The sequence below is a fragment of the Vanessa cardui genome, chromosome 15, assembly GCF_905220365.1.
Source record: "Vanessa cardui chromosome 15, ilVanCard2.1, whole genome shotgun sequence".
NCBI classification, from domain to species: Eukaryota; Metazoa; Arthropoda; class Insecta; order Lepidoptera; family Nymphalidae; genus Vanessa; species Vanessa cardui.
The window spans coordinates 11,839,913-11,866,717 of NC_061137.1; the positions used below are offsets into that span (position 1 = coordinate 11,839,913).

Consider the following 26,805-nt stretch of genomic DNA (forward strand, 5'->3'; position numbering starts at 1 on the left):
TTATCATAATTTATTAACATTTATTGGTTGATTATTGGGTGAATGAAAGACAACTGCAAGTAGCGGAGATGAGAATGTTGACAGCAATGTTTGTAGTTACGCGAATGGATAGAAGTAAGGAATGAGTACATAATAGGAAGTTTGAAAGTGGCACCGATAATATAGAAGCTATGTGGAATGTTATGGGTATTTTATGCGGAGGAATGAGTACTATGTTGTGAGGAAGGTCTTATGCATAGACGTGGATGGATATAGACGAAGGGGACGACCAAAGAAACGATAAATGGATTGTGTGAAAGACGATATTGCTGGAGAGAATGTTACTTGTGAGATGACGTCAGACAGAGAGAGTGTGGAATAAGCAGACATGCTGCGCCAAACCCAAATAAAATTGGGATAAGGACAGGAAGATGATGATATTGGTTAACTGATTGATATTATGACTTTAAAAGTCATTTATTTAAGTTATTTAGATTTAACTCAGTTAATCCTCTTCGCTTGGACTCCATCCCACGAGATATTAGCGAAATAATCTGTGAGCTGTCGCCTAACTACAAGCCAATAAGGAAATAATTGAATTTCAAATTGTGTCAACAATGTTAAACTCAATACAACGGTCGTGACGTTTGAACAATTAAAAAGATTACCATCAAAGGTATGATGTAATGAACCCAACTGTTCATCTTTTATTGTTTGTATTATATTTTGAAAAGAAGTATTTTCAAGGTCGTTCATTTTGTCGTCTTCGACATTGCGTATTTATCGTATGAGTACGTAGTAGTACAAACGGCTGCAGGTGATTTGCCTTATTCAGTAACATCTTTACGATAAAAATGTTTCCTAAAATAATTTACGATAGTTTATACGTATGTGATAATTGCCAAACGAAGGACATTTGAATGAATCGTGTAAATTAACGAAAGTGGTATTCGGTCATAGTATTTTATGTACTTTTGTATTGTTAAGTGTAATTAGGTCGAGTCATACATGTAATGCTTGAATGAAATGCCATTGTCCGATCTTATATTCAAGGTGAATATATTGTAAACGTATTTATCGGAAAATTGGGTGGGGCTTGGTGTTTTGATTAGAAATCTCAATTCGAGCGGCTTTACGATGGTAGACTGTTCTCTTAAAATGACGGTGAAAAGGTTCCTTTTTGAAGTCGTATTAAATGCTACTCGCTGAAGTCACTTGGGTATCTTCGCTAGTCGAACTAATTAAAACATCTTTGGTTTTCTTCTTTCTGATGTACTGAAACTTGTAAAATATTGGTCACAATGATTCGTTTTGATTTGGAATTGTAGAAATCTAATTGAGGACACTTTTTAAGAGAATTAGGTATTGTTATCTTCATACGAGGGTTTTTTTTGTAGCCTTCTGACCAAGTAGGAATCTATTGGTAGCTATATATTACGATCTGTAGATAGTAATCTGTAAACAAACCGAATTGCTTTTTGAATATAGTAATCGAGTAACTGCTATCGTCGTAAACATTGATGGGTCGCAGAGATAGTAGTCACTCTATAATTTATATAAATATATTTTTCAAACGTTATAGCTGAATAAAAGAACCTTTTTTTGTGCCGTTAATTAGTTGGTATTTTAACTTCAATTTTTCTAGCATAACTAAATTATTCTATAGATATTAAAGTCTAAGGAATACATTTATTTATATATTGAGATTCTATATTGGCACATTTTCATTGGACGGTTTATTTGTGATCGAAATCTTCAATTATTTTTACGAAAGTCTTTTTTTTTGTAATTTTCATCTTTCCCAACATAACTGAATCAAATTACGATATAGCAGATATGTTTTCACAAGTGTTATCACTATTACTAATCTATTGCGTGAAATATTTTCCTTCACGCATTATACCGACGTATTCGTAGCTGCTTATTGTTTCTGTACAGTATCTCGTAACTATTTATGTAACGTTATTCATGTATTCAACGATTTTTATCATATTTTTGTGGTAACGGACATATTACGTTTTATTTAGTTTGGAAACTTACACATTGTAAAGCATGTATAGTCGTTGGACTGCGACTGATTTCTCCTGATTTCGGTTTGCTGTTCTGTTGGACTTTGATTACGAGGGAATTGATTGTGTGTATTTGCGTTCGCACTTCTGCGCAGTGGGATAGCCTTTGAGATTTGTTGCTGATTCTGAAACTCGGTCAGAAGGACATTATTGTTATTATTGTTGATATTATACTTTATGGTGTTATACTTTAACGTCACCAATATCCAATAACAACAACAGACTGTATTTTTCCACTGCTTTGCGAAGGCCTCCACTCCTGTTAAGGAGAAGGTTTGGAACATGTTCCACCACGCTGTTCCAATGCAGTTTATGTATTCCACACATGTGTCAGAATTTCTATAAAATTAGACACATGCAGGTTTCCCCACCATGTTTTCCTTCGCCGCCAATGATTTTTAGAAACAAATTAAGCACATGCATATTCAGTGATGGTTGCCTACGTTTGAATTTGCAATCATCGGTTAAGATGCACGCGTTCTAACAACTGGGCCATTTAACCAATATCCAAAACACCAAAATCTTAGTTGATGCTTACATTATTTTTAATGTAAGCATCAACTAAGATTTTTGTTTTGTTTGTTTATTTTGTTCGTTTGTTCCAAATTTCGGTTCTCTAGACTTCGTAGTTTTGGTTGTGCGAGTGATAGTCGGTCAAGATGATTTTATAAGTATAGGCAGCATTACGTTCTAAATTTGAAATTCAATCTTATTCCAATGCTCGCGTTACTTTAAGTAAAAATGTAGCTGATAAAATGTTACAGCATTTCTCGTGTGGTGCAATGCGAAAGTAATAAAGTATCCGAAACACCCTCGGGGATTTGAAACGCTTTACCCCGTCGTCCTTTCTGGAATATTTGGAAAATTTTTCATTTCAAATCTTTCTTACCGTCTTTGTTATGAGTATTTCAACGATCCCGTAGATGAATGCGATATGCTATTCTATGAATTGCCTGTAATTGCCTTTTCGAATATAATTATCATCGTAAACAATTATGCTTATCGTTTTTATTTTTCTTATTTCAACAAGCCTTGTAAATGCACCTTTGCTATCCGATAAAGATCTTAAATGTAATTATTTATTATTTTCATAAACCTCGGATCGGTCGTTTCTTTTTAACGAGACATGTAAATGCACCTACTGTAAACAAAAATTTTATACGTTGTCTGTAACATTTGTTCAAACCATAAAGTTGAAACCCCACGTAGCAGAACTTGGTTTTATTATCCAACGGCGCAAGCTGCGAGGGTGAAATTTCAAGTCCTCGACTTTGTAGAGCACTTTAACGCCAGATGATTCATGTAAGGTTTCTTTGGCAACCATTACTTTGGATGTAATAAAGACATGTCTCAATATACTTTAAATTTCAGTAAATGCATATATGACTAAGCGTTATGTAAGGTTGCTGGTGTTCTCGTGAGAATGCACATTGATAGAGGATTTAAGAGGCGAGTTACTCTAGAAATATTCTGCAAGAAAAAGTCAAAAGTCAGTAAGTCAGGAATCAATCGTTAAATGTTTACAAGTTAGTAAAGCTAGTTCTTGGTCCCGACTTTACAGATAGGTTTTTTTTTGGTTTTTATTGATCATCTAAATCTCGAAAGCGTTCATGGTATTTGACTTATATATCTATAAATGATCTCTCATCAAAATAGCGTATCACCGTATCTCGATTTATAATAGTGATAAATAATAAACTTGCAGTTTAGCAATGTCGTTCGACAAAATTATATATTAATAATATATAATTTAAAATTATAGATTATATATTAATAATATAAAATTATATATTAATAATATATAATTTTGTTATATTAAATATTAATATATCGTATAATAAACATAATGGAAACACTTACATAAGCGTTAGTAGGCATCTTTCATTAATTAATTCACTGTCACCTACTCGTAATTCTCGTCGGCGGAAATTACACAAGTACACTTTCGAAACTCTCGTCTTTTCAACGATATACTTGTTAAAGAAACAACAAAAAGTGTCAACATTTGTAAAACCTCTACTATATTCGTTAACGAGTATATCTTTGAAGGTATGTGTCAAGATTCAACCTCAGCGTGTCTGAAGGTCAGAGGCAACCGTCTGTAAAATAGCATAATCACATAAGCCGTTTAAATTGGAACGTACCATTTATGTAGTATTAATTTATGAAGAGTTTGGACAAAGGGGTATGTTTAGTAATATTTAATTCACAGAGGAGCGTAATTGGCATAGATAAATCGTTTATAAGACAATTTATTTTTGTTACCCATATTGATCACGTTATATAATCTAAATTATATATTAGTGACGTAAGCCGATTTGATGATGATGATTATGGGACGATAGCTGCATATAGAAAATTGGTTATGGTCTCATTTTGAAGGGAAGCCATAGATATGCAGGAGAATTAAGAGTATCCTTGATTGCAATTTAATAAATTGTTGTGATTTAACAAATTTTTAATATTAGAGAGTGGAAAAAAGTTAATGGAAGTCTAGAGAGCGGTACTACAGTTGTAAAGAAAATAAAAACGTGCACAAAATTAAAGAAAATTGGTATCAAAAAACCTCAATTCTATTGAATATTCGCGAAGTTTGGCGGGTGATCCACTAGTATTATAATAATGTTTTCTTCGTATTTTTCTAACGGCTCAAAAAAATTCTATGAATGTTAAAATTCACTTTTATTAGCCATGTGTTAAGGTCGAATTTCAATTGCATTGCTACCTTGCTTAAAATTAACTTCTTTAATGTAAAGTTTGTATTTGACAACCGTTTATTTGATTAAGATGACGCGCTGCGATCGTATTACGAATTTAAAAACGCAGTCCAAGCCAAGTCTCATTCGGGAATGAGAAAAAAATGAATGTCGTATCGTACGATGATAGAATTATTAAACGAAGGATGTCGAAGCTATTGACCCATATCTAAATTGTTCCGATTTGCATATCATGCGATTTCCTGCGGCATATTCTCACGTCTGTATGACCGGTTTGAATAATATATAAACAAAGCTATGTGATGATCGGTTTTGTTGCACAGCTGATTGGTTACCTAGCGGTAAAGCGTGATGAATATGATTTATGGTCAAGTAAATATTTTTATATGGCAACACTAAGTAGGTCTAGGATTGTCGCATTTGTTATCTACAAATTATCCGATACTCTATCTTTGATTCATAAGATAATATCATTGTAATTTTTTTTCAATACATAAATAAATAGACTAATAATTAAATATTAATTGAAGCTATTTTGCTCCAAACGCAAAAATAATCGTCAAAGTTGGTTCATAAAATAAAAAATCAGTTATAAAAGAACAAAAAAGCAGACTTAATGGATATAAATATGTATTAAAATAATCGAAATTTAGCAAATTCTTTTTAAGCTGGTTAAAAATTGTAAAGATTCGTATTAGTGAGATTTTACTTTTAAATGGTTTTATTTTTGACATTATCACGAAGGAGGTAATCTTGACATCGCTGATAGAGTAGGTAAATATTGACCTTGATTCAGTCCGTTAGTCTAACGTAAATATATTGAAATATTTCGTAATTTTAACCGGCTTAAGAATGTTTGCCCTCAATCTTAGCCAATATCGCTGAGGGTGTCGATGACCTACTTGCGGTAAAGTAATCGTGAAATGCGATTTACTTTAACTTAGCCAAACCTAATTATGATCTTAATGATACTGAAGCCGTATTCCGAAAACCTTTCACCCAGAGTTGTTCTGTAAATCTACTTATGCGGAAAGAGAATGCTTAGGATTTCCTTGTTTTCGAAAGTGCAGCGTAGATTGTTCTTGTAATTGGAAAACATAGTTGTTTGGCAATTGTACACGTATTGGTATTGGTATGTAAGTATGGAGCTGAGATAGTTCGGACGGACGATATTGGGTTCGAACCTGTTCAAGATTAATTTATCTCAACTATTTAGGGAATTATTTAACAATGTAACAGCGTTGCCATATCGTGTGCTAGTTCTTTAAAGTGACATAGACACACAATTGTGTCTACGTCTATACATAGAACAGCAACTGGCAATATTGCCAAATATAGCCATTTCAATGAAGGTGACGCGTCGAAACTAGATGCTTGTGTGAATGTTGATGTTAGGAAATTTAGTCATTCTGAAACAGATTGATGGTAAGGTTAAGCTTTGTGAAAGCCTGCCTGAGTAGGTACCATCCACTCATCAGATATTCTATCGCCACACAATAATAAAAAAACTTAACAGTTTTGCTGTGATCCTGTATAAAGGGTAAATGAATCAGTGTCACATAAGGCCATTGATGATGTAAGAAATGGTTAATATTTTTGAAACCATTATTTCCTATTTCGGTGGTGACCACTTACCAGGTGGCTCATTTGTTTATCCCTATTCGTATCATAAAAAAAGATTATCTTTCGATCATAGTCCAACGTTAACTATAAATAAAATGTCCATAGGATTATCGGTATATTGTGTGCTTAAAATTTATAATATGATAGGCATATAAAGTAAATCTCTTATATGTCCAACTGCTTGTCAAATGCCTTTTCGGTTTTGTACACTCTTCGCACCGCTGAACGACTTAATTTTAGTGTTCTAGCCACATTTCGCTGACTTAACCCCTCATGAATAAGAGCTACGACTTGAGCGGCTTCTGCTTCAGTAGTATCCATTTTTTATGTTTAAACTTATTAAAATTATTGTTTCAACAAAGTTTCATTCACTTTATCAATAATAAACATCGAACCGAGATGATTCCGCGTTAAGAACTGGAAATAAACTAACCATGGACTTTGTGCACAAAGTAACGCTTTCTTATCAATACTTTAAAAATATTCCAAATATCCTCAATAACACTTACAACTCCTCCAAATCAATATCAAGTGGGTAATAAAATGTTAAATGTATGTTCCATAAGTAAAACAATTCACCTAGGTCGTCGCATAGTTAAGATAACAACTTTGTAAGTAAAAAAATACGGGTGGGTCGATTTTTTTGGCGGCCAGTGTATATATACCATAAAAAAAAGAAAGAGTAATATCGTAAGACATTCTTATAAATACTTTGAATTGGTCGTAAGATGATGTACAATTTATAACTTTATTTGTTAAAACGCAGATTTTTTTAACTAATGCGTAAAATAATACAATACAATAAATGTATAAAATTATAAATTAACGAAGCAAGATTCGAATACATACCTAAAATAAGAATATCTATAAGTACACATATAAGATATTTATATCAAAATATCGTTTTTGAGTAGTGAATATGAAATACCACGTATGAAAATAATACGTAAAAATGTCTGATCGTTTTGTAACATTTTAAAATGGAACGTATGTGTTTCGTCACCTGCACATTGTTTAGGTTATCACACAAGATATACAACTTATCTATATTATGTCGTAACTGTTAATGAATATTCATAATGATCGCTAATATATGTCATACATATTCAAGAGTGTATCCCAAATTATATGTCGTCTTCATAGTTAACCGAAGTTGTAACCTGCGTTTGGTTTGTTCTTTGATTCTGTCGTTTTTAAACCACGTCAACAACAGTCACCAAAAATATATCCGGTTTGAACGTTTCTCGAGCCGCCCAGTGGAGATACGCTGTATTATCATTATCATTACATAGTATACAAAGTCGCTTACTGCTCTTTGTCTCTATGTATGCTTAAAACTTTAAAATTGCATAATGGACATTGAAGCGGTTTTCTTTAACAGATAGAGTGATTCAAGAGAAAGGTTTTTGTATATAATACATGGCATATATAGTAAGGAAACAAGAAAAGATTCTGTAGTATATGTACTTAGTGTCATTAATGCGCGTGCGAAGCCGGAGCTGGTCGCTAGTCAAACATAAAACTCATTGTAGTGCACGGTCATGTAAATTCCGAAAGTGTTACGCGACTATAAAAACTATAACATTTGAACGAGACATCATAATAACACATTAGCGTCGGCTTTCAAATGTTTTCTTATAAAATAGCATCGCTGTTCATAAAGCCACACCTTTCGTGATGACTAGTAACATCCTGTTAAAGGATTCATGCAAACGATCATGACGACGTTCATAAAAGCCATTGGAAGCGAAATGTACTTCATGACGCTATATTGTAATTATACATGACTCAAATACTAAGAGATAATTGAAGTGAAAATTTTAATGCAATTGTATTATTAATATCGAAATTTTGTTCATGTTTACTTTCTTTTATTAAGCGGGTTAAAAAGCGTATTAAAAACCAATGCATTTCGAATGTTTCTATAAGATCTCAAGCGCCACAGCCTTCATTGCAATATCAGAGTCAGTATTTCAAATTAAGAATAAAGTAAATAGTTTAACTAACATTTATGAAACAAATTAATATGCAACTAAATGAAATGGTATCTGTTTTTAAAGAAATGTAGAGAAGGATGCTTCAATTTTATTAGATGCTTAATCTAGATTGAAAGATCCAGGACGAATTAATGAAGGTGATCTCATTATTGTTAGTCTCAATTGGAGACTTTACTCGATCTCTTTGTTGGTAATTTCTTTCCTGTAAGATGTCATATTCAATGAAGAAAACTGACGTATAAAAGTATTGTTCTATAATAAAACAGAAGGCAATCAATATAGTAATTGAATTTCAATTGTGATGTTGCTTTAAAATTAACAGGTTCATAATTACTACACACATTCAAATATATAATACGAAATGCGCGGGACAACACCTGTCAATTGTCCTGTCATCTGTCACCTGTCATCTGTCAACTGTCATCTGTCAACTGTCAACAACAGCCTATAAATTTTTCACTGCTGGGCTAAGTCCTCCTCTACCCCTGAGAAGAATGTTTGGAACATATCATTGTATTGATGTACAAAGTTCTACATAGAGTGTATTACTATTGTGCCTTCAAAATTAAATAAAAAGCCTGTAAGCTCGACTGTAGCGTTCAATCTCCATCGTGTCTTTTCCATCGCACGTGAAATAATTGTGTTCTCTTGGCTCGACTAAAAGCCATAATAACAATAAAAAAAACAATTTTCTTGCAATATCATACACTTAACTAAGCAAGTAGATTTAATTGTATGAATGTTGAAGATTAGAGATTGGTCTTAAAGATTGAGGGTCTAAGATATATTTTATATTTACTATTTCGATGCGTAATGATAATGACAAATTACGATGATTTGCTGACGTCGCGAACGTATATACGATCGGCGAATCCTTATAAGGATCTGAGTTATGGCTTCAATTATATAGGAAGCTATAGGAAGCAATACTTGATTATTTTAACCTACTAGGAGACTAGTTACCTAGTTCTAATGACAGTTATGACGTGAAATAGTTCCTAACGGAAATGTGTTTGTTTGTGTGTTTCGGCGGTTCTTTCGGAATCATATTCCAAAATCCAAACGGTTTTCTTCAAATTCAATTTCATGTATCATGTCGATTTAATAATGTAATGTAATTTAATAGCTTATTTAAATAAAGAATAATTTGACCATAGAGTTAATAGTTTTAAAGGTCGTCTGCTACGTGATATCATATTAAATATGTCTCTGTGAAATATATATGTCTATAATATAAGAAATATAAAACTATTGTCTATTTCCCAAATACGTCGCACATTTGAAATGGCTACTATTTATGCTCCCGTGCCTCGGAAAGCACGAAATACAGTTGATCCTACTCTTGAGCAATTTTCGGTCATGTTTGTCATCCTGTGGACATAACCATGAGATAAAGTGCAGTGCACAGATATTTTAGCACAGACTTGTGCTCTAATTTTTTGTTGTATATCTTACTCTTCGTTCTTAATAGTAACCAAGGTCGAAACCGAAAGGACGTGAATATATAATATGGAATGTATTTCTTTTTTCAAAATAAATAAAGTCATAAGTCAAAAAACAGGAGGCATAACATTTGATGTCTTATTCTACTGTATATAAAGGTTATTAAAATAAATCTTTTGTATTTTTCAAAGCGCTGTAAAAATAGTTTCTATAACGAATACATTGATATCAGTATACGGTATTGCACATAAAAATAAAATATTATTCTTATGTTTAAATTATTAACGTTGTTTGTCAGTGCCATATATAATGTGTTTGAGATATACGTACAATTAATTTTAACGTATAAATATACAAGACAGACTTTTCTAAATATTTGTATTATATCATAAAACATTTCACGTGATTTAAAAGCCGAATGTATCAAGTTCGTTAAAATATATTCCGCAAGCATATAGTGTATGTGAATGTGTGTGTAAATATCTTATTAAAGTGTATAGAGGCCGTATTTATTATATATAACGGCAGAGGTGGTTGATTTGTGTGGTTGTTCTCACAATCGGACATTGTGTGGGCGTTATCCGGGTACGGTTAATTAATAAAAGTCCCGTAATCACTCAAATGATTTACTTTTACACACTTTAAAAATCACAACAATAACGACGAGTCGTAAGACAGTTTCTAGACGAGTTGCCTGTACGGTGGCTAGCACTGAAGTGGTGTGTCGCCGACTCGCACCGACCCATCTAGACTCCGTCGAAGCGTTATGCAATGCTGACAACGCTTGCGATTCGTCAAATCACCATCCGTATTATTGACATCTCCGACACGGCCATCCTACAAGACACACACACGTCCTCGTGTGTTACTCTGAAACAATATTCATTACACAGTATCACATAGCTCGTGACCTCGGTTTACAATCAAAAACAAAATTGATTATTAAACTAAAAAAATAGAAATAAAAGAAAATAATACATAACTAAACATCTTTATTAATTTAACATCTTAAATAATAACATATCAACTCAAAGCAGAACTGACTTCTTTACTGTGTTTCTACACAATCTCTAATCGCAACATCTAAGCACGTTAAGTTCTACATGTGATCTATGGCTACGCATAGCCCAGTAACCTCCAGTTACTTATCTTTCTTACACAACCCCCATGGGTTGACTCTACGGTTTCTACTGAAACCCGACCTCCGCCAGAGTTGCCTGCCTACCGCGTACTCACGGACTACTAATAGTAGATACCGATTTCTACCGAGCTACGGCTACACAACAACCTCTGGTACGGTCCGATCATCATGTAAACTTAAGTTTCCTTATCATCACAACTACCTGCTTCTACATCAATTTCGTCAGATATGCTTTGAGTTTCTGGCATTTTTCGAAGTCTATCATGTGCGTATTTGTATGTACGCCTAGAATTCAGTGCTTTTAAATTATAACGATCACCCTCAAGAACTTCTATGACCTCAAAAGGACCTTTAAATTTGGGATCCAACTTTGTTTGATTACGTTCCTCGTTCATAATCAAAACAAAGTCTCCAACCGAAAATTTATCGAGTTTTGCCTTCGTCTGATCGAACCTACGTTTTTCATAGGATGCCGCATTTTCTATATTACGCAGCGCGCTATCTCTCGCGGTATCTAAATCGACCTCGGATTCTACATCATTAGTTGCCATTAATGAAAGCGGCCGTGCAATTTTGCCAATTAAAAGTTCTAAAGGACTAGCTTTTGTTGTACGATTGACTGTACAGTTAATTGCAAGCTGTATTTCGCCTAAAGCGTCCTGCCAAGACCGATCGTTTGACTCTACAGCGGTTAACATAGACTTTAATACCGACATTACGCGCTCTACCTGTCCATTCGCACGCGATGATCCTGTAGCTATCAAATGTAAGTTAATATTACCGTTATCACAGAACTCTTTAAAATCCTTACTCGCAAAGCATCGTCCTTGATCCGCGATTATACGCTTTGGCGTACCAAATAACGCAACACTATCTTTTACAGCTTTAATACTACTGTTCGTATCAATATGAATAGTGTGATACAATAAGACGAACTTCGTGAACGCATCGATAAGAACAAAAACATATTCTTTTGAATCATTCTTGCCGCTTAATTTTCCCGTAGCGTCTATGTGTATGGTATGCCATGGTACGTTTACTTTCGGTATAGGATGTAACTCTGCTTGTATTCTACCCGAGTGTGACTTAGACACCTTACAAGTTACACAATTATCAATTAATTTTTTAACATATCGTGACATACCTTCGAACCAATAAACATCATAAAGTTTCTCTAAGGTTTTATCGTACCCGAGGTGAATTAGAGATTCATGAACGTTATTGACAACTGACCACCTTAATGCTTTGGGTAGTATGGGTAAACATTTAGTTCGGCCGTTACGCTGGATTTTACGATTGAGAATACCTTTACGAATTTCATATGTTTTCGCGATATCTTCGGTTAGCCGTCCGTTATTTAGATCAGAAACTAGCTTGGATATTTCAGAGTCGCGTTTTTGTTCAGCTAGAAGCCAATTACCAGAAAGTTCAGTAAAATTAACAATTTTGTTTTGACCTAACGTGGAATTAATTTTAGATTTCATATTCAATTTAGAATAAACAGATGTTGGGTGATTACGCGATAAAAAATCTGCGTGTGCCAAATCTTTGCCTTTATTATAAACTATATCGAAATCAAAACATTGTAAGTAAGCCCACCATCTGTGAACTCGCGGTGTCAAGTCGATCTTTTTACGGGATAACTTTAAAGAATTACAATCAGTTACTACTGTAAATTTTCTACCGTGTAAATATTGCCGAAAATGTTTTATTGCGTTAACAACAGCCAAAGTCTCTAATTCATAACTATGGTACCGTGATTCCGCCGATGTAGTCCTCTTACTAAAATACGCGACTACTCTACGTTTGCCTTCCACGACTTGAAATAAAATAGCACCGTAACCATCAGAGCTAGCGTCCGTATGTAATTCGATTGTGTATCGCGGGTCAAAAATTATTAAAACAGGTTCTTTAGTGAGAATGGAAATTATTTCTTTTCGAATGTCTTCGTGTCGGGTTTGCCAGTTAAAAGGAACTTTATCACGTGTCAATTTATAGAGGGGACCCATCAAACGAGAAAATTTAGGTACAAATTGCCTAAAATAAGTTGCTAAGCCTATGAACTGCCTTAACTGAGTTACTGTGGATGGTGGAGGTAGAGTGGACAATGCCTCCACCTTTCTACGATTAGGCCTTATTTCTCCCGATCTTACTTCAAAACCTAAAAACTCAAGTTGCGTCTTTAAAAATGAACACTTTTTTAAATTTAATGAAAAACCAGACTTAGTTAATGCTTGTAAAACTATATCAAGTCTTTCTATACCTTCCTCAATAGTTTCAGAAATAATTAAAATATCATCAACATAAACAATGACACAAGTATTAGCTAAATTACCGAGAGCTTTAACTATTGCGCGTTGAAAAACCGATATTGCATTGCGGAGCCCGAATGGCATGGTCAAATACTCGTATTGGCCATCAGGTGTTATAAACGCAGTTCGTTCTATTGATTGATCATCGGCTTTGACAGGAATTAAATGAAAACCTGAGGCACAATCTAACTTGGTGAAATACCGCGCTCCATGTAATCGGGATATTTGGTCAGAGATAAGTGGCAATGGGTATCGATCAGGTACTGTGTTACTATTAAGTTCGCGATAGTCAATGCACATCCTATCCGACCCGTCACGTTTCTTAACTAAAAGAGCTGGGCTTGCAAACGGTGAACTACTTGGTCGTATTATATTAGCACGCATTAACTCATCAACACGTTCACGCATTATTTTTCTCTCTTCCGCACTAAGTCTATAGGGACGCCTTTGTACTGTTTTACTAGGATCAATTAACCGAATCACAAGTTCACCCGTTGTCACGCGAGTTTGCGGCATACCCGTAATAAAATATTTCGAGTAACGAATCAACAAAGCAACAATTTCCGCTTTATGAACAGGAGATACGTCGGTATCAATATCGGTAAAATTATTATTTATCAACAACCGGTCTTTACGAGTCAAAACATTATTTTCTAAATTAGTTGAGGGCACTTGTGAATAAAAGTTGTTTATTTCATGAACTTTAGAAATTTTAAATTGTTTCGCGGTCATATTAACACAAAATCCTTGGGACAATATTTCGCGCCCTATCATGATATCACTACGTAGAAAGACATCAGGCAAAACGTGCAATAAAATTTCGATTGCAATACTATCGATCTCAACAATACAAATGATTTGAACGGTGCTGAGAACACTTGACTGACTTATACCTCTTAATGTAACTATATTTTGTTCACGTTTTCCACAAAATTTACCGGAAACACTTTCTTTAATAAGAGAGCACTCAGCACCTGAATCGAAATGGAATGTGAAAGACTGACCTTTATGTTTTAAAATTCCTTCGGGAGGGTCGACGACGCAAAAGTCGACACGTCGCTCGCTGCTAGATGCCTCTGCGCGCCCACCAGTTGGGCAACGGGTGGAGATATGCCCCTGCTTGCCACAGTTGTAGCAAACAACAGAGCTGATGGCAGTTGATGGCTGAGGTTTCGGGTTTAAGCTTGCAGGTTTTCCATTTACATCCTTAAGCCTGTGTTAGCAATCCGCTCTTCTGTGTCCAATCTTTCCACAGTGGAAACATTTTATAGCTGAGTTTTGAGTCATCTTCATCCGTTTGTTTCCTAATGTTGGTGGCTCTGGTGCACTTATCTTACGCTTGAGGTGAGTAAAGGCTTGTAACTCTTGTTGTAGTTGCTGACGACTGGTAATTTCTGAAGTAAATGCGAATCTCTGCAATTTTGTATTAAACTGAGAAATATGTGCAACCGTTGTTGCCACTATAATCTGTTCAACGGTCAGATTTTTCCAGCTGTTAGACAATAATGACATAACACGGCTCCCGTACGCAGCTAAACTTTCACCTTCTTTTGGCTTGTCGGTATGCAAATTTATGAGGGTAGCAGCGGTGGTTTCCGTGCTCACGAATCGTGCAGTGAATAACTCCTTAAAATCCTGCCATGTCATGCCAGCATATGATATTTGGGACAACCAAGTCGATGCTGATCCTTTCAGAGCCTTGCTAATGGTGATGATCAACTGGCCTCCTTCCATAGGGTTTTCAGCGAAAACTAGGTCTGAAGTTGAACACCACGAACGTGCATCTGCGTCGTTTTTATCAGGATCGAACTCCGGTAGATTCACGGTGTGGGTAGATCGTTGTGGTTTATTAAGTGCTTCAATTAATGCCTTCATTGTCGAATTTTGCATTTCAAACAACGTCCGCCATTGTGTCTCACTCGCGCCATTTTCTCCGGAATGCGATGCAGTACCAGGGTGTCCGCTTGCCCGCTCGAATCCCACTTCTGATAACGGCAGAGGTGGTTGATTTGTGTGGTTGTTCTCACAATCGGACATTGTGTGGGCGTTATCCGGGTACGGTTAATTAATAAAAGTCCCGTAATCACTCAAATGATTTACTTTTACACACTTTAAAAATCACAACAATAACGACGAGTCGTAAGACAGTTTCTAGACGAGTTGCCTGTACGGTGGCTAGCACTGAAGTGGTGTGTCGCCGACTCGCACCGACCCATCTAGACTCCGTCGAAGCGTTATGCAATGCTGACAACGCTTGCGATTCGTCAAATCACCATCCGTATTATTGACATCTCCGACATATATAAAAAAGAAAACAAAATGTGTCTATTTCAATCGCATTGAACAGACTACCGTTGTTTCCAAACAGACACTATATGTATGTATTAGTCAGCTACGTTTATTTGACTAAAAAAAAACATTACAGTACACAGGAAAGTTGGTCTCAAATTTGACCTTGAAATTATTGTTCTAACCGCATTCAAAGGAGTTTTATTTCAAACGATAATAAAAGAATAATTTCGACACGTTTACATTAGAACAAAAAAAAAAAAAACAAAATATCTTTGGCTGTACATTGTAAATATTGTTCAAAACCAGTGGAATTCTGTTGCGAATATCTTCTGATGTATCGTTTCTTAAATCACATAAATACACCCAGATTTAAAACGTATTCAATGTTGATTTGTCACTATACAGTTAACTCTATAGTTATCCTGTCATTGTATCGTGAGACGTGTTAACCTGATAAGTATCATTTTCTCATCCAAGGTTTATTTCACGGTCAGATATCGATACGTTTTCATTATTTGTGTTTATTGATGTGTGTATCTGCTTACATATTTTTATCGTAATTTATTTGAATTTAGAACGTTAAATAAGACGAAGGTATATCGACGTCTTTATAAAACTATAAATAGTTTTAATTAAAAAATATATATTTTTTTAAATGTGGAATATGTTCTAAATCTTTTTTAATTTTGTCAACAGAAAGAAGATCGAATCGCTAGGCAGGATGACGGCGATGACGCAGGAGGAGATGGTGGCCGGCGCGCGCACGGTCGCCGCTGGGCTCGAGGCTTTGCGGGCGGAGCACACGCAACTCCTGGCCGGACTGGCGGCCAACACTGAGCACGAGCACGAGAAGGTGTCTCTGGTGCGGAAGAGCATCGACGCGATCGAGCTCGGACTGGGAGAGACACAGGTGAGCAAGTTTGACGACCTCCGTGGTCGAGTGGTGTGTACACCGGTTTTCATGGGTACGCCACTCCGAGGTCCCGGGTTCGATTCCCGGCCGAGTCAATGTAGATTATCATTAGTTTTATACGTTGTCTTGGGTCTGGGTGTTTGTGGTACCGTCGTTGCTTCTGATTTTCCATAACACAAGTGCTTTAGCTACTTACATTGGGATCAGAGTAATGTATGTGATGTTGTCTCATATCTATATCTATATCTATCTATAGTTATACTAATGGCTTCACCAAGCAAGAACGCGACAGTTCATGTTACTAGACAGACAAAGAGTAGTTGTAAATTTTTTTTATAACCAATCGTGATATAATTTATGTATTTTGAAGTAGGTTTTATTGTTTCTAATAGATAACAATAGTTTTATTTTGCTATACTTCGTTTTTCAACGAACTACGTAGCTGTTAAAAATCACTTAAGCTAGGCGCTTCAAAAGTAGCCTATGTCCTTTCTCAGGCTCTAGACTATTTTTGTACGAAACTTCATTTAAATAGGTCCAGTAGTTGAAGCGTCAAAGCGAGACAGACAGACAAACAGCAAAGCAGAATTAATAATATTAGTATCGATTAACTAACATAACGAATTCAATTGTAAGTAATTGTTTCAACCGTGCACTTTAATGATATTTATAACATAGTTCAATAATACTAAATGCATATCCATCGTACTGATTAGACCACAAATAGTTGGAGTATATTAATATCGAACTCCATACGATTAATGCGGCTGCGAGTTAATTGAAATCTATGCAAATGTGCATCTCTCGTTCGCAGTTGGCTATATAAAGATGGTATATTAGGGCTGCCACTTGAATTATTAATATAATATTCTAATTGCCTAATTATTATCGTTATTAAGCATAGATCGGAGGTTCAGTCTAGGCCCTGAGTTTTCATGTGATGTGACGTTGTATTTATGTAAAAAAGAAATATCGAGCTATTGTATCGATACTACATGTATCGATTATGGCTGCGAAGTGTGTCGACTACTCAATGTTGAATTAGTTAATTAATTATTTTCTCAGCCTTAGCATTCTAAGGCTATTTCTGTTACTGTCATATTTATGATATAGTTAAGCAGATTAACTACCTGATGGTAAGTAGTCACCAGCGCCAAAGATATCGGCGTTGCAAGAAATAATAACCATTACTTACATTACCAGTGCGCCACCAAACTTAGGAACTAAGATATGACGACCCTTGGACCTGTAGTTACACTGGTTCATCGAACTGGAACACTATAGTACTCAGTATCGCTGGTAATATGTACTGGAAGAATATGAGTTGGTGGTATATACATTGCGCCGAGATGGCTCATTGGTTAGAAAGCAATCAACCGATGATTGATTGATGGTTCAAACCAAGACAAGGAGCCCTAAATATTCATGTGCTTAATTTGTGTTCATAAATTAATCACGTGCTCGGCGGTGTAAGAAAACATCGTGAGGCATCCTGCATGTGTCTAATTTTATAGAAATTCTGCCACATGTGTATTCCACCAATTACTAAGGCAGGTTTGAACAAAGCTTAGTTTATAACCGTCACGACAACCCTATCGTCACGACGCAGACACTTAAAATTCCTTCTATATATAAACCCATACACAAAACTATTTACGCAGTTAATCTATGCACATAATGAATGATTAATTACCTCTATGGTATATTTTTATAATTTTCTTAGTTTACGTAAACTAAAAATTTTATGTAATAAAAAGAAAAAAATATATCTTTACTAATATTATAATTGTAAAAGTAACTCTTGTCTGTCGCTCTTTCACAGCCAAACTGCTGAACCGAATTTGATTAAATCTGGTATGAAGCAAATTTGAACTTCAAAGAAGGACATAGGCTACTTTTTTGCCTTACAAATGACAACCAGATCCATATAACGCGAGCGAAACCGCGGTGACAACTAGTTTTAATATAAACTCGTTAAATATAGGAAATTGTCGAAATAGAGTGGATAAACTTTTCCCTATACACCAAGCAGTTTATATATATTTTAATGTGTACGATTTAGTATATCTGTGGCATAGAAACAGTCGTGTTTATTTTGTTACAATCTTCGTTGTACGCAGATTAAAAATATTACGTCCCATTGACCGATATAGGTCACCGCGGACATTCGCAACGGGGAATAGCCAACGAACGACGCAACAGATATTACTGGTCAAGTGTATGAGCGAAAACTGATGTAGTCTCATTTCTTTCACTATGACAATTGGTTTGTACGTTGTCTGACATGCTTGGTGACGGTGCAGGTGAGGAGATAATGGGTTTACTCTTGTATTCAAACCAGAAATCATAAGTAATAAATTTGGCAGTTTGATTTAGAAAAAAATAGGGAGCACTATCTAATTATTTGTACAGAGAAACCAATAATAATATAATACACGGTATGCATATGGCATAAAACGGTACACATACAGACAAGAGTATAGGTATATGTATGTACTAAAACAATACATTATTTTTTTAATATTCATAGTTATGCCAAAAATCCATTGCTCGAATGTAATTAAATAAATCAACGTACATTTACTTGGTGGTAGGGCTTTGTGCAAGCCCGTCTGGGTAGCTACCACCCACTCACCAGTTATTCTACCGCCAAATAACAGTACTCAGTATTGTTGTGTTCCGGCTTGAAGGGTGAGTGAACCAGTGTAACTACAGTCACAAGGGACATAACATCTTAGTTCCCAAGGTTGGTGACACATTGACGATGTAAGGAATAGTTAATATTTCATACAGCGTCATTGTTTTTGGGTGACTTACTATCAGGTGGCCCATATGCTCGTCCGCCAACCTATACCATAAAAAAAAAGATTGACAACAACATTAAAATATTTAAAAAACTTGATTATAAACTCGTAATGGCGCTTCATTAAAATATATATGATGTGTTTTTAAAATAAAATATAACGAGACATAAAATGGAACTTTATAACATCGAAGATACGATTACACTGAGCATAGCTGTATTGCGGTTTGAACGGTCACTGAGATTGTTATAACAGGCACAAGGGACATAACGTCTTAGATACGTGTGGTTGGCGACGCATTGACGGCTTAAGATATCGTTTCCTAACAGTAGCGGAACCCGAGCCTAAAGGTGACCACTAAACACTTTTTAAAAAGTTTTAAAAAGTTCAATTTTATACACTTTTTAGAAAAAGTAGTGTTACGTCTTTACGTTAAGTCAATTATAGTTAAGTATATGTATTTAAGACTTTACTCGCGTTTTAGGGCCTAGTGGTCAAGTGTTAGGCATTAAACTTAGGTATTGTAAATCCTTGGAGCTTTACCTTGCTTAAAATCAAATTCATGGTTTGGATGTGAAAAAGCAACAGACAACATTAGTTGCGAATTCATAATATTAGTATGGATTAGATTTATTGAAGTCTGTCTTTTCGAATAGACTACTTTCAACTAGATGTAAATAAGGTAAAAAATTCATTTTAGATTCAAAATGTTACTACGAAGACGTCCCTTGATTTTTTGTTTATAATGTATTGTCTATTCAAATCGATAAAGAAATAAATATAAACAAACTATTGTATATTCATTCAAGCTTTCAACCAATGATATCGCGTCAATTCAATGTTAAATCTTGTTTATTTGACTTCTGTCCTCTCGTGTGTGGTATAACCTCTAGATTCATATGCAATATTATGTAAAAAATATACTTTCAAGATCGACCTATAATCCATAGCAGGCGTCTAGATATAAACGTAACTGAAGTGCCCTATTTCCTGAAGCTTTTCAATTCCCACTATTATGAAGACTCGACGTGGCCTACATTCTCTCAATGGTTTTAAGGACCACCCATAAAGAAATCTTCAAGGGTTGAGATTTTCCAAACTAGACTCACAAAAATGGATGAGTTCGCATATACTTTATTGACAGTAAAGAAATACAATTATTATTATAATAGATTAACATATTCCGTGCATTTTCTAATAGCTATAATATAGCAGTATAATGCTCTACAAAGAGTTTTTGATCGATATGATATGTTTGTAATACAATACTATTCTAATTCTTTTTTTAATGTTAGTACAATAGTCTACCTATTACAATACGCTGTAAACGCCCGTCTGGGTAGGTACCACCCACTCATCAGTTATTCTACCTCCAAATAACAATACTCAGTATTGGTGTGTTCCGGTTTGAAGGGTGAGTGAGCCAGTGTAACAGGCACAAGGGACATATCATCTTAGCTCCAAGGTTGGTGGCACATTGACGATGAAAGGAATAGTTAATATTTCTTACAGCTTCAATGTCTATGGTTGATGGTGACCACTTACCATCAAGTTGCCTATATGCTCGTCCGCCAACCTGTACCATAAAAAATAACCATTCCTTACATTATAACGATGCTCCACCAACCTTGGGATCTAAGATGTTATACCCTGTAGTTACTGGTCACTCACCCTTCAAATGGGAACACAACAATACTAAGTATTGCTGTTTGACGGAGTGAGTACCCACCCAGACTGATTTGCACAAAGCCCTACCACCAAGTAAATTTAACAAACTACTTATATCCACTTTCAAAATCAATAAGAACTCAGCTTATATTCGAAGCGCCATTATTTATGAACCTATAATGGACATCATAGATAATTTTAGATCTTGGCTAATAATGTCTCGTAAATTCAAGGTCGAAATTATTTACTTACTCGAACTCCTTGGAATCGGTTATATTATCTATATCTAATAATAAAATTGGAGTGTCGGTTTGTAATATTTTAATAGCCCTTTTTTACTCAGTGCATATGTATTTATACACGGTACATATACTAAAATACCATTTTTCACATTTTTTTGTCGGTCTGTCTGTCTGTTTGTTCCGGCATATCTCTGGAACGGCTGGACCGATTTTGACGGGACTTTTACTGGCAGATAACTGATGTAATAGAGTAACTTAGGTTATAATAATATATTTTTTTGTTAAATTCAAACGCGTACAAGGTCGCGGGCACAGCTAGTTAAGAAAATGATACAAGATATATCATATTCTTAATAATTTATCTACAGTACCGGGTCGTATGTCAAATTACTCCCCACGACAGAATCCTGATCTGCTAAGTGGATGGGTTTCAAACTTATCTGTTCAATCACTCAGCTCATCCGTTAGTAGCTAGTAGATATTAATTTAATCCGACTTATGTAGGTTTCCTCACGTTCTCGTTTACCACCGAGCACGAGACGGACTTATGAATACAGATTAAAAATCGCTTAAAAACTTGCGGCTCTTTTCATTAAACAAGTTTTACTTCCACATGTCATTGTTCTTAATTAATTCAATTGTTTTTTTTTCAACTAATAAGACATTAATGAATTTGATAATAGAGGATAACGTGTTAGTTTATTCTATAAGTGATTTCAATACAAAAATAGATCATTAGTATTTTTAGTCTATGTAATTAAATTGAAAGCAATGTCATGACTATAAATGTACAGATTAATATTATATAGGTATATACTTGAAAATTGGTCTAAGGAAATATTTGTTACAAGAATTGTTTTCAAAGCATGTGTAAATATTATTCGTTAGGGTCCTCATGTTCGAAATGGCGATTCAATCAAAAAAAACTGACAACGAAAATCTGTTTAATTACAGGGTTTAAGTCAATTAAATACAATGAGTCTTATTTGGTATCTGATATTTGTTAGGATCAATAGTTTGTAATAAATCTAGTCAGATTGTAAACTGTCGTAAAGCTACGAACAGTGATGTTATGAACACATGAACAGCATGAATATTAATGGCTACTGTTCAGTAGTGCGTTTTTCCTGCCAGTTATGGTACTGTATTTTGACATAAACTCACGACAGATTTATAATTTGTATAGATTATTCCGTAAAGTTTATATTACTTTGTTTGTGAATGTTGAACGTGTTTATTATAAACTTTTATTTCGAGTAACCAGACGAAGCTTGTCAAAGCAAGTTTAACCGACCAAAGAAAGGTAATTTTAAATATATATTTTTTTAATTTATTTGTTTGTTAACTCAGATATGTCTACTACGGTTCGATTTGGAAAATATTTTTTGTTTGATATGTTTATATAAGAAATCGTTATTTCTTTGCTTAAAATTTATATCATGTCTGTATCTATCGTTACCTATTTTACAATTTGAGTCATCTTGACGCTGATATATCAGATACAGCGCAGCAATGATTCACGTATCTGCAGTTGAAACTGCAGCCAATTAATTCCAGGATGTTCTATTGGTACTGCTCCGCAGTCTACACGAGGGTTCCACATTTCTACCTTTATGTACCTACTCAACTAAGACCGACGCTAACTGCCCTGAACTTACAGAAATCATTATAATAATGTGGCCAAAAGGGCGCATCAATAAATAACCCCTACGTTTAATAATCAGAACAGAAACAATAAACAGATGTTGATTGATAACATGTTCCTTTTTGGGTAATATTGTTGGTATTTAGTAACGTTAATGTACGCCATCGAACACAAAGAAATTAATATAATCTGTATGTATATAGACTTAGTATATTTTCCAATAAAACATAACAAAAACACACTTTTCATACATATTTTCTAATTATTTAAATACAGTTTTCATCTTTCATGTTGCATTGGTTTCGCTAATAACATGTAAAGTCCGTTAATGGATACGTGTTTGAACAAACACACGAGTCAAATGATTCTTATCATACGTACTCCACGCCCCACGTCGAGATGAGATTGCGGCCCTTAATCAGCCCAGCACAAAGGTTTACGTGCCAGGGGTTGTTGAACTAGCATCGCAGTACACAGCCTGGGGGAGGCTCGCACGAATAGCTAAAGTGGGCGGAAACTCCACTACATTCGAATTTAGAACGTTTTCAATTTGTAATAAAATGTAAATCTTTCAATACTGTAAAAAAATGATTTTACACTATCACTGGTGATCCACCCCGACTTCGCACGAGTGCAATACTAATACTAAATATACTACAGAATTTGTTTATTTATGACATCAGATTACAAAATTCTAAAATGATTATTATTTCTTTACTATATTGTCCATGTATTATATACGAAAACCTTCCTTTCGAATCACACGATTTATAAAAAAAAAACTATCAAAATCCGTTGCGTAGTTTTAAAGATTTGAGCATACATAGGGACAGAGATAGCGACTTTGTTCTAAACTATGTAGTAATATAGTGAATTTTTAGACCCTTTATTGTGTATAATCGATAGGCGATCGCCTTTGAGTTAAGAACAATAAATTATGATATACATTAAAATAACATTACTTTCAGTATTAAAAATCAACTACTAGTTTGGAAAGAATTACTCCAGTCGTTCCTTTGAATTTTTACGCGAATACGAAAAGTTGTTTGCCTCACGATTAAGCTTCGAAATGAATCGCTCGAATATAGTAATCAGATATTCATCGATGTTAAATACAAATAATCGTAAACAACAACAAACGGATCTCATTTCCCAATTTAATCGAAATCTATATAATATATGGATACAGGTCTCCTTGAATTCTCTTCTACGAAAAAATACAACGGGTTTCATTCACGACATTGATCGATGGCAGATGTATAAGTAATTTGAAAAGTTGTCAATGGAGATTTCCACGGGAGATCAATGTTTAATGTTTAAATAAATAAGACATTTGTAGTTAATATGCTGTAGGCTTGGTTTGGTCTCGGTTTATTTATTTGAATCACCATCGTATTCACAAAAACAATGTAATAAAAGTACACGTACCACTACAGGTATTAACAGCACTGTTGAATTAAATAAAAAGGAATGCACTCTTAAATAACAATAAAAACATAAGCTAGAACAAACATAGACAAATACGGCTTAAGGCTTAATATATTATTAAATACTTTGTTGCAACTTATTTATCTATTACAATTATTACAAATCTACTGAGGCATATATGTATATACCTTGTGCCTATTAATTTATTTCTGCGAATTCGTATTATATCCCAGTCGATACCAATTTAATTTAAATATTTTTCAAAGCATGTATCTAGTTTAGATTTTGTTGTAGGTATATTTGGACAGGTGCAATTTATTATTAAATTATATAACATAAATATTATTCATACGAAATTACACTCAAGTATATTATTGTTCTTACGACTGACTAATATTCTAGAATTGGATCATTGGTTCCGGATATTACCTTACCTTAATAACAAACAAATTTTACCTCTTTATAATATACATATGGATAAAACTTTTGTGTATTTAGTTTTTCTTAAACCTTTTACACTTAAAAAATCGATTACTGGACTAGCTGTGTCCGCAACCTTTTACGCGTTTGAATTTAACAAAAAAAATATATTATTGTAGCTTAAGTTACTCCTTAATATATTAGTTAGTCAGTGAAAGTCCCGTCACAATCGGTCCACCCGTTCCAGAGAATAGCCGAAACAAACAAACATGTAGACAGACAGACAAAGATTGTAAAAAAAAATGTTATTTTGGTATAAATACCGTGTACATACATGCATTGTGTAAAAAAGGGCTATTTTAATATTACAAACAGACACTCCAATTTTATAGTATAGATCCATTTGAGATAAATCATACGCCATTCGTTTGCAGGTTATGATCGCCTTAGCCTCGCACTTGCAGTCCGTCGAAGCTGAGAAACAGAAGCTTCGTACCCAGGTCCGTCGGCTCTGTCAGGAGAACGCTTGGCTCCGTGACGAGCTGGCGGCCGCCCAGCAGCGCCTCCAGGCCTCTGAGCAACGAGTCTCACAGCTGGAAGAGGAGAACAAGCACTTGGACTTTATGGCCTCTATACGGTGAGCTTTTAAATATATTTAAAAAAAGAATTTATCAAAGGCGATATGATAAAATATACTCTGTGGTAGAGCCAAGCAGCAATAAGTACGTTGTGTTTAGGTTTGTTGTACAGGAAAGGTACATAACATCTTAGTTTCGAAGATTGGTGGTCCATTGTCGTTGTAAGGAATGGATAATGTTTCCTGTGGACCCAATGTTGATGGGCAATGTTGATCATTTATCATCAGGTGGCCCATTTGATGGTCCGACTACCAATGCTATAAATCATACTTAAAGTAGAATGACATTTATATAACGGTAATTGATTTAATATAAACTAGTTCATGTTCGCGGCTTCGTTCACGTTAAAATAAGCAGCCTATGTTCTTCCTTGAAGTTTGCTTCATAACAAATTTCATCAAATTGGCTTCATTGGTTTGGGAGTAAAGGCCGGCAGACAGACAGATTCTTGGTGGTAGGGCTTTGTGCAAGCTCGCCTGGGTAGGCTGGCTAAACAACAGTACGCAGTATTTTTGTGTTCCAGTTTGAATGGTGAGTGAGCCAGTGTAACTACAGGCACAAGGGACATAGTATCTTAGTTCCAGTGGTTGGTGGCGCATTGACGATGTAAAGAATAGTTAATATTTCTTACAGAGTCATTGTCTATGGATGTGACCACTTACCATCAGGTGGCCCATATGCGCGTCCGCCAAACTATTCCATAAAAAAGATAGACTTACATTCGCATTTATAAATTAGTATAGATAATTGGTTTTTTTTTTAATTTAGATAATATAAGAATTTTTGTGTTGGTTAAATATTAATAGTGGTTTTTGTTTCTTTATATTTAACGCACGCGTAATCAATTAACAAGTACCGTTACATTTTTAGTCAAAATGTTCAAATATAATAAACTAACCAATTAAGATATAATTTAGTTTGGCATTCCATCGTTTCGAAAGATGCAGCTAATTAGGGAAGAAATATAATTGGCTGTTGTTAAAATGGAAAAATATATTTTGTAAAAATATATTTTTCTAATTACTTAAATAAAAAGTTATTTCTTAAATCAGCAGCGATAGTGCAACAAAAGCACATATATATGTACAATGTATTTTTATAAATAAGTAATGTAAAACGTTTACTAATAAATGTGTAATAGAACAAATTAATTACATGCTATGTATAGGGAATAGTTCTTAAAATAATGTTATTGATATCAGAGATCCTATTCCTTATATTTTCAATGAAAAATGCAGGATGTGAGGTTCTTTAAAAGTGCTTGTCTCTATTAAAGTATGTCGCGTTGTACATACGTATGTATACATACATACATACATATGTACTAATAGAATCTGGTTCCGTTGTTTTTCTGTCTACTTACATGTCTTACTGTCTAGAAGTGAAAATGACTATAAAAATTAATATAATATTTAAATAGCCTAATAACTATCTGACTTTATAATAACAAATAACAGCAACAAAAATAGATATG

General features: G+C 34.5%; 1 protein-coding gene across 8 annotated transcripts in view; it reads left to right on the forward strand.

The window, feature by feature from the left end:
* Nucleotides 1-26,805, forward strand: part of LOC124535670 (kinesin light chain) — a 58,813-nt gene that overhangs the window by 17,906 nt on the left and 14,102 nt on the right. For all 8 annotated transcript variants that reach the window (XM_047111962.1, XM_047111963.1, XM_047111964.1 and 5 more), the window contains 2 exons: nucleotides 16,270-16,483; nucleotides 25,128-25,330. In XM_047111962.1, coding sequence (XP_046967918.1) covers nucleotides 16,295-16,483; nucleotides 25,128-25,330 — 392 coding nt within the window. In that variant the 5' untranslated portion in view covers nucleotides 16,270-16,294. The remainder of the gene's footprint in view (nucleotides 1-16,269; nucleotides 16,484-25,127; nucleotides 25,331-26,805) is intronic.